Source organism: Gracilinanus agilis, chromosome 4, assembly GCF_016433145.1.
Source record: "Gracilinanus agilis isolate LMUSP501 chromosome 4, AgileGrace, whole genome shotgun sequence".
NCBI classification, from domain to species: Eukaryota; Metazoa; Chordata; class Mammalia; order Didelphimorphia; family Didelphidae; genus Gracilinanus; species Gracilinanus agilis.
This window is the reverse complement of record NC_058133.1, coordinates 164,831,063-164,841,064: the sequence shown is the minus strand read 5'-3', so window position 1 is coordinate 164,841,064 and position 10,002 is coordinate 164,831,063. Positions and strand designations below refer to the sequence as shown.

The following is a 10,002-nucleotide window of genomic DNA, read 5'->3' as shown; positions in this document are numbered from 1 at the left end:
AAGGAAGGAAGGAAGGAAGGAAGGAAGGAAGGAAGGAAGGAAGGAAGGAAGGAAGGAAGGAAGGAAGGAAGGAAGGAAGAAAGGGAGGGAGGGAGGGAGGAAGGGAGGGAAGAAAAAGAATTTAACTTCATTGAGGATAGGAATTCTCTTGCTTGCTTGCTATTTGTATCCCCCATTGTTAGTATAGTACCTGGAACAGAGTCAGCATTTAACAAATGCTCTGTCTGTCTATCTATCTATCTATCTATCTATCTATCTATCTATCTATCTATCTATCTATCTATCTATCTATACACACATCTTTACCTTCTATTTTGCCGTCAATACTAAATATCAGTTCCAAGGCAGAAGGGTATTAAGGACTAGGCAATTGGAGTTAAGTGACTTGCTTAGGATCACCCAGCTAGGAAGTGTCTGAAGTTTTATTTGAACGTAGGGCCCCCTATCTTCAGATCTGGCTCTCTATCCACTGAATCACCTAGCTTGCCCCATCACTATACATTTTTTGCAGCTCCAACTGAGTGAGTGCATTTGATTCCCTAGATTCTTGAATACTTTAAATGGGAGAACTCCTGTGATCCACACAACAACATGCTATTTTGGGGGTCAGTGACAGAACTAAATATGAGTGAAGTGGTCAGGGGAGAAAACCTTGGGAGAAAGGAAGATTATAGTGACATACAACTTTAGGGAAACGAGTAGCTAAGAATACATAGAGAATTCTGGGTGATTTGTGGGGTGTTAACACCAAGTAGATTTTTTTCTTTAGATTTCCATGTAGTGGTGGCACTAGCACAAGACGAGACTTTAGTTATCAGAGTAGGTCAGGAAAGCAGGGGCCAGGGACAGAGGAAGAGCCCAAGTCAAGAAAACATGGCATGTGACACATGCTGGCTGTGTGACCTATGACAACTTATTTAACCTCTGAGGGTGTTAGGGCCAGAAATGTCAAACTCTGGGAAATCTTCAAAACTCCCAAGAACAGACCCAGCCAGATTAAAATGTAACTGAGAAATATTTAACAAAATAAATAAAAATACAATAAAATATAGGTGATGTTAATTTGTGATATTCTAAATTTCCTTAACAGCAGAAATCTGTTTCTATTTGAGTTTGATATCACTGAGTCTGGACAGTTCAAAATCACAAGTCTGGTCTCTATCCCTAGAAATTTGCAAGCAGTAAAGTCTGTGAATTTATATTGAGTGCTTGCTTTGTGCAGACAGGCAGCATGATAGGAATAACTATGACATTTAGGTACAAGGATTTGGGTTTGAGTGCAAACTCTTACCATTGACTTGATTCTGTTGTTTAATAACTACAGTCTTGGGAAAATCAGGTAACCTTATTAAGCTCTACCTGTTTTTTCTTTTAGTTGGTAAAATAAGGAAAATCACTTTTGCATTATCTAGCTTCCAGCATTGTAGTGAGGATCAGATGGGATAATAGGCACAAAACACTTTTAAAGTTTGGATCAATTATTACTTATTGCCTAGATTATTTCAAGAAACTCCAAAGATTCTTCCTACCTACATTTTCTCCTCAATCTCTTCTATCCTTCATATGACTGTTCCAATAATCTTTCTTATATATAAATTTAGCTGGAAGTAGTTGTATATATGTGTAGTACTTACTGCTAGGGAAGGTGAAGGAGGAAGTGTACTGCTTGAGGTCAAGAGTTCTGAGATATAAGAGGGCTTATGCTTAACTGGGTGCCACACTGTCTAGCAATAATCTGGTGTACCCCTAGAACAGAAGGCCATTAGGCTGCCTAAGGAGGAGCAAACTGGGCCAGGTTAGAAAAAAAATGAAGAGGAATTTAGAATTTACATGCCTATCAGTATTATAATTGGCCCAGGAGTGGATATTGTGCTTCTAGCTTCTATCTAGGTAAGATAGGGTAACTCAGTTGGGAAAAAATAAAAACAAAAAAGCACCTCCCGCCCAAACAAAACAAAACCACACCTGAAAACTTTTCACTTAAATTCCTTCAGTGGTTCCTTAGGTAAAGTTCAAATACTTTTTGACTCATATTCAGGGTCGCCCTTCATCTGGTCCCATCCTAATTTTCTATCCATCACCAGAATTAAGAAATGGAAATCTCTTCTGAGGCTTAGAGGGGCAGCATCTGGAGTAGAACAAAAGTAAATGCAAACTAAAGGTCATTAAATGTTGACAGTAGAGTTTCTTCAGGGCACCAGGATCCTGGGGATTGAGGTAAGAGTTAGAAACCAGTAGAAGTAGAGATTTGGGAGGGTTAGTTAATATAGTCTCCCCAAAGCTTTGGTACTTTCATAGCAGCTATGTGCCATATGATTTCTCTGCCTTCCATGGGGACTGATATGATTAAAGGCAGGGTTCACCATGCCATCTCCTGACTCAGTTAGACAGGAAGGCCACAGGCTTGGAATTTAATTTACACTAGTCCTCTCCATGAATTATTTTGTTTTATTCAGTTGTTTTTCAGTCACATCCGACTTTTTGTACTCCACTTGGGGTTTTCTTGGCAAAGTACTAGAGTGGTTTGTCATTTCTTTCGGCTTATTTTACAGATGAAGAGTTGAGGCAAACAGAGTTAAGTAACTTATCCAGTGTTACACAACTAATAAGTGTCTGAGGTCAGATTTGAACTCACAAAGATGAGTTTTCCTGACTGCAGGCATGACCCTCTAACCAGTGTACCACCTGGTTGCCTCCATGAATTCTCAACTCAGTCACATTGGATTGCCCGCCATTGTAAACTACTCCTTTTGTTTTCTTTGCTCATGTTATTATTTATGCTGGGGATACCCTCCTCCTGAACCTGCTGAATGGTTGCTCATCCTTCAAAATTCAACTCAAATGGACTTCCTCCAGAAGCACTCCCATATTTCTCCACTCAGAAATGACTTTTCAGTCTTTGAGTGTCCCATAGCACTATGTGTACCTTTCTGATATAACCCATGTGTATATTTCTGTTATAGTTATCAGAGTATGTGCCATACCCATCTAATAGATTGAAAACTCCATGGGACAGAGATAGTCTTATCTAAACACAGTATCTTCCTTTGTGCCTAGGACAGGGCCTTGCACATATAACTGTCCAAGTGGTTGGTATATATAGCAACTCACCTAAGAACTTTGGGATCTAAAAGTCTTGTTAAGGAGAAAAGATTCAGACCTTTGAAACAATTAGAGGATAACCTAATAATTTATAGTATAAGAATTTCATTTAGCTTGTAATCTTCTCAGGATCTAGTGAACCAACAGAGCAGCCCATGACCAGATGACTACAAGTTCCTGAACCTCCTAGACATATACATATACATATATATACATATATATGTATATATATGTATATTTGTACATATTGGTTGTTTAGTCTTTTTCAATCATATCTGAGTTTTTGTGACTCCTTTTGGGATTTTCTTGGCAAAGATACTGGAGTGGTTTGTCATTTCTGTAAAAGTTAAATTAATGTGCAATAATTAAAGTATTATTTTTATAAAGTTTATTATCTGAAAAAATAGAACCATGTGACTAAGTTTTCTACCTGCTCAAAAATCCCTGCTCCACCAAAGCCATGACAGGAAAGAAAGAGAGAGATGGAACTCCACACAATTTATATCCTGTCTATGTCAGCACATAAAGAAAGGAAGTGAGTGGAGTGCTGGGAATCGTAGTTTTGCTGGGAATCATAGTTTTTAGGGTAACAAATGCTAATTACACATTTCCTTCTCCAGTTCATTTTACATGTAAGGAAACTGAGGAAGACAGTAAAATGATTTGTCTAGCTCACATAGCTAGTAAGTACCTGAGACAAGATTTGAACTCAGTTCTTCTTGACTCCAGGTGGGACACTGTAGCTACCCCATATATATGCCTTATACTTATATACACATGCATTATATACATATATATGCATATAATATTTATATATACACACATAAATATTTCTATATGCCTGTGTATATATAAATGTATACATACATATACATTTACACACATATTTGTATGTGCATATACTTACACATTCACAGGCATTTTAGCACTAGAACAACCTTCACAAAATATATCTTGAGGAACCAGATTGAGACTTGCCCTCAAATAACATTTTACAGACAAATTCAGGGAATAGAGTGAGAGAGATGGTATATATAAAGCGCTTTGTAATCTTTAAAGTGCTATATAAAGCCTAGTTATTATTAGGACTGGCAGCTAGGTTTGGAAGTTAGATAGAGAAGTCCTGGAGTCAGGAACACCTGAGTTCAAATCCAGCCTCACACGTAATAACAATATAATAATGACATAATAACAATAGCTGTGTGATCTTGGGCAAGTCATTTAATGTTGCTTCTCTCAGTTTCCTCACCTATAAAAAGGAGATGATAGTATTATCTACTTTTCAGGGTTATTATGAGGATCAAATGAGATAACATTTGCAAAAACTTTGTAAACTTCATATAAATGCTAGCTATTATTAAAGTTCAGGATATAAAATCCTGTGTGGTAGAGGAAGTATACCACGCGGCAGTTTTCTATTTTAATGAATAAATGAAATAATATTTACAAAGTGTTTGTCACAGTACCTGGCATATCATAGACACTTAATAAATGTTTGTTTCCCTTTCACCCAACTAATTATTCTTACTAACTAGGTGCTAAATCCAAGTGTTTCTAAAGGAATTTTACCTCTTTCAGGGCCCTCTAAATTTTGGTATGTTGGAGAAAAGCCCTAGTTGTCCTGAAGTTGCTCTGAACAGAGTTGCAGCTGGAGAGAAACAAGACAGCTCTGTTAATATATTCTTCTACTTTGCTTTTCAGGGGGAAATTCATCTACAGACCTGCCCCAGTGAGTCCTCTGCTTTTTCTGCTATATTTTTTTAAAGGTGTCCACAGTGCAGAAATATGGAATTTAGCACAGTTATTACTATCTATCCCAGCAATTGGACATGTCTTGTTCTTGTCTTAATATCTTTCTGGAGGTATAATAGCCATTCCCAGGATATTATCCTCATCCCCTACTCCAAACTCATCCCCTTTATGGGCTCTGCTGTAAATATATTTATTAATCTGAAAAAGAAATATACCTCCCAAAGGAGATCTATTGATTGGGAAAGACCTGGATGTATTGGTGATGAAAAAAACCCACCTAGGGACCTTTCCAGGGCCAGTGATGCACACAACCCTTGAGATTATAGGAAACCAAGTTTATTTTACTTATTGAGGTCAGGGAAATGGTAGGTAAGGCCCTAACTCTACCCAGCTCTAGCTCCTCCCACTTTCTATGCTCCCCTTATGAGGACACTCTTCTGATCTTCTCAAGCCCTCCTTAACAGCTACCTGATCTGTCTAGACCCCAAACCATCCAACTACCTTGCTAAACTAAATATCCCAGATTGTCACTAAAAGGCTGAGGAGACAGGACTCATAGGTGGACTGAGTCCTTCCCCAAGCCTGGGGTCGACTTCTTAGGTAAAACCTAAAGTCCCAGATGTAAAACCCTTTGGCTTACCTTAGTCAAATTGACACAGCCAGATTATTCATAGCACCTCAGGGAAACACAGATCTCCTCCCAGGTAATCCTCCAGTCCCAAGAACCTCTTAGTCTTTCCACAAAATTAGTTAGTTCCCAGAAGTTGATGGAGCAGCTGTTCTCCCTTCCAGCTCAGAGAGAAACCCAATCAAGAGAGACAGTTTTTCTCAATAAACTCTCCAAACCCCCTTCTGTAGAGCTCCCCCTTCTAGAATCTTTTCCCCAGGGTTTGTGGCTAAATTCTCTTCTCCCCCTCTTAGAGACAACCTTTGCATTTTTTCCTATCCCTTATCCTTACATTTCTATATATTTATTAATTTATTCATAAATAAATTCTATTTCTTTAGCTGACTCATTGGCTTGTACAATGCTATTCATTTATTTATATGTTCTCTGTCCATGCCAGTGACTCAGACTTAGGTTATAATCCGCCTGCACACCTCATCACTCATGACATGATATGTATTTATCCAACTCATTCTAAGCACACACAGGCCAAGTATATGCTGAGTTGAGAATAATGCCATCTACTTTAGCCTCCGTCTCGAGGAGGGGAGCACTAGTGTGACTAAATGGTCCTCATTGTCTGACCCTTGGCCTCAAGGCTACCAAATATACCCCAACCAATTCTACCATTAATTGGGAATCTTAAGGGGGAAAAAATTTACTTGGTGCTATCACCCCACAAATTGCCTGTGCCCTCTTGGCTACTGGTTTCCCTAAAGTCCTGTTTCCCTACAATTCCCATTTCCCCCAGGATTCTTTCCCTGACCACTTCACTAACATTCAGTTCTGTCTTTCTGTGTCTCACAGGAGCCCTTCTGTCCAAAGCGCTCAAGAACCCATGGAATCAAATTCACTCACTCATGTGGAGTTAGAAAAAATAGATGGTGACGGTAGGGCTCACACAATCAACGTCTTCCCAAGCTGGGGCCAGAACATAGAGGGAAGGGAAAAGGAAAGGAAACCTTAGCAGCTTTGTTGAAGAGTGGAGGGGAAAGGAAAAATGAATATTATCATTTGAAAAACTTTCATGTGGTCTTGACCAACTGTCCATAGGAATCAGAGTATAGAACCAGGAAAAATGGACAAAAGTCATTCTATGGATAGTTCTTATTCAATATAAAAGAAAAGTTCTTGTTAATTAGAGAGGTAGAAAGAAAATAAAGTTCATTGCCTTGAAGTTCTTAATCAATGGAGATCTGCATAAAATCTCAGTATTGGAAGGAAGATCAGAGGGCATCTCACCTAATATATGTGTGAACTAGAACTCTCTCTACAATATATTCAATAAATGATCACCAGATTTTATTTGTAGAACTCCAACAAGGGGGAACCCACTACCCTACCACTTCCTGAGATAGGCCATTTTACTTTTGAACCATGGAGGAAAGTTTAAGACTTCTTTCCCTATTAAATTTCATCTACTCAGATTTGGCCCAATGTTCTAGCATTATTTGGTATGCATCACTCAGGTAAGGGGTTGCACAAGATGACAACTCTGAAGTCCAACCCTAAGAGTTTATGAATGTGAGACAAGTCCTAGAAGGTCTTTCTAACCACCTCAAGTTTGAGTTGTCAAGGAGTTGGCTCGAAAAAGTCAGTAGCCTCCTGGATAACCTCATCTTCTATTCCAGAGACACCTGTTGCAGGAGATTTGACCTATTCAGAGGTCTGGAGTGCACTGCAGGGAAAAGAAGGTGCAGGTGAGATGCAGGGAGTAACTTTGACCAAAGACTACTTTTGTTGGAGCTGAGAGAATGTGGGGTCAGTGGACGTTGACATCCTTCAGCTGATTCTCAGCATGGTGGATATACCTACTGTGCCCATGTGAGAACTCTCCCCTGGTCTTCTGTGAAAGGGGCTACCAGTCTTTGTGTACAGCTTGTGTCTGTCTCAACTTCTTTGCTGCCCCAACTCTACCTCTCTACCTGACCCCATGTTTCCTCATGGGTGGTAGCACAGTCTGAGAATCTGTTGCTTGGTCCTGAGTAACATATCCCGTATCTGTCCCACATGAGCTTAGTTGACAGCAAAGTAGAAACATAGTTATTTTCCTAAGCTACTAAAGTCCGTTAGTCCCTCATGGTCTGACCAGCAGAATTATACAAAGTGATTTGCCCATCTCTTCTATGCTGAGGGACTGGATGCACTCTATATTATTTTAAATTTATTTTAACATTCATTTTTTTAAAAAAAACCCTTACCTTCTGGCTTAGAGTGGATACTAAGTATTAGTTCTATTTGATACCAAGATACTATTTCATACTAATTGATGCTAAGTATAAGTTCTAAGGCAGAAAAGCAGTTAAGGGCTAGACAACTGAGTTAAATGACTTTCCCAGGGTCACACAGCTAGGAAATGTCTGGGATGGATTTGAACCCAGTTCTTCCTGACTCTAGACCTTGTGTTCTATCCACTGAGCCACTGAACTGGCCCTTTTAACATGCATTTTTAAAAATGCTGAATCCCAAGTTCTCTCCCTTCCTCTAGTCCCCTCCGCCCTTTGAGAAGGGAAGCAATATTATATTAATTATACATTTTGTCTTGCAAAATCTATTTCCACATTAGCCAGACTTGCCACATTCTAGACAATCTTTGCTATTGACCTACTGTGACTTTCTGGGAAAGGAGTTCCCTCCAGGCGATTTGGTAGAAAATTAGGGCAATACATAGATGTTTCTCTTTGTTTCTGTCTTCCTGGAAAACTGTTATGGAACATTGAGACCTATGTCATCATCTGTTTGGCCTCTAGTTTCTAGGGTATGTTGTGAAAAGAATCAAATTTACCTCCTTCTTCTACTCTTTGCTTGCAATAGGGTTGATGGACAAACTAAGAGCTACAAAGTATTTGGGGTTTGCATCAGGGAAAGTTTCTGATCATGGGCGATATTTCTTTGCTTTTTTGCAGGTAATGGAGAGCACTGACAGGTAGAATTCTCATGATCACAGAAACAAGTTGCTAAAATGTGAAGTCAAGAATCAAGGACTAGAAAAAAAAAGAGCTTTGTTAGTAGAATTTTGGGAGAAGACTATGGAGTCTCAGAAAGGACTTAGCAAAAGGCTGGGCTAAAGGATAGATAAAAGTAAAAACTGGGCCTATTAGAATAGGAACAAAAGTGGAAGAAAGGAATAATCTTTTTTTTATTTAACCCTTACCTTTCTTCTTAGGATTGATACTAAGTATCAGTTCAAAGAAGAATTTGGTAAAGACTGGGTAATTAAGGGTTGAGTGACTTGCCCAGGGTCACCCAGCTAGGAGGTATCTGAGGTCAAATTTGAACCCAGGACCTCTTGTCTCCAGCCCTGGCTCTTTATCCACTGAGCCACTTAGCTGTCCCCAAAAGAGATGACAGGCAACTAGGTGGGTCAGTGGTTAGAGAGAGCCAGGTTTCAAGACAGGAGATCCTGGGTTCAAATCTTGCCTCAGACACTTCCTAACTGTGTGTCCCTGGGGAAGTCATTTATCACCAATTGCCCAGCCCTTTTCACTCTTCTGTCTTGGAATGGATATTCAGTGTCCATTCTAAGACAGAAGGTAAGAGTTAAAAAAAAGAGAGAGAGAGAGAGAGAGAGAAAACAGTGACCAATCGAAAGGTTACAATATATCTTAGGCACTTGGAGGATAAAATGTGGACTCTGAAATGGAACATTATTACCCTTAATTTAATAGCTTTCTTCCCTCCATAGCAGATGTGTCAAAGAAGCCTCCAGACGACAAGGTGAGTCATATTCTCTGACTTTTCAACCCCTTTCCCTTTCTCTCCCTTTTCTAGGACTTTATATTTTACAAATTTTGTATTTTGTTTCCCAGGACTGCTCAGTCATCTACTCTGTAATTAAGAAGACAAAAACTCTAGGAGACTCAACTGGGAATTCCAGGTCTGCAAGTGAGAGCAATGGAGATACTGCAGATGGTTATGTCATGCTTTCATGACCCATCCATGAGCTGTGGGTTCACACATGACATATTCTTTAAAGATCTCAGAGATCTTTTACTTTACCAGTTATTTCAGGTTTCCTCATTTATCTATATTCCATGGGGCAGCTGGTGCAGATACAAGAAAACTTAGACAGGAGGTCTAGGATTCTAGAGAGAATCCATGGTTTTGAATGTTATGCCTTTATCATCTGTCCCTGCCTCATTGTGCTCCTGAAGGAATAGAGACACTTTTTCCATTTCACATTGAGGAAACGATATGAAGTGACACACATACATAAACATGTATATTATATGTATATATATATATATATATATATATATACTAGAGAAGGAAATGGTAAACCACTGCAGTATCTTTTCTAAGAAAACTCCAAAGAGTCAGAAACTGAAATGACTTGACAACAAAAACATGTATTTGCATATAATAATAAGCACACATAATAATACTCACATATTATATATACATATATATGTATACATATATCTAATAAGCACATAATATCATAGGATAGCATAGAGCAGTGATGGTGAACCTTTTAGAGT

At 38.9% G+C, this 10,002-nt stretch overlaps 1 protein-coding gene across 1 annotated transcript in view; it reads left to right on the top strand.

Annotated features, from left to right (window-relative positions):
- Positions 1-9,453, top strand: part of LOC123246077 (Fc receptor-like protein 4) — a 24,153-nt gene extending 14,700 nt beyond the window's left edge. Inside the window, exons 7-9 of the mRNA XM_044675025.1 lie at positions 7,153-7,221; positions 9,207-9,238; positions 9,331-9,453. Coding sequence (XP_044530960.1) covers positions 7,153-7,221; positions 9,207-9,238; positions 9,331-9,453 — 224 coding nt within the window. The remainder of the gene's footprint in view (positions 1-7,152; positions 7,222-9,206; positions 9,239-9,330) is intronic.
- The last annotated feature ends 549 nt before the right edge of the window (positions 9,454-10,002 follow it).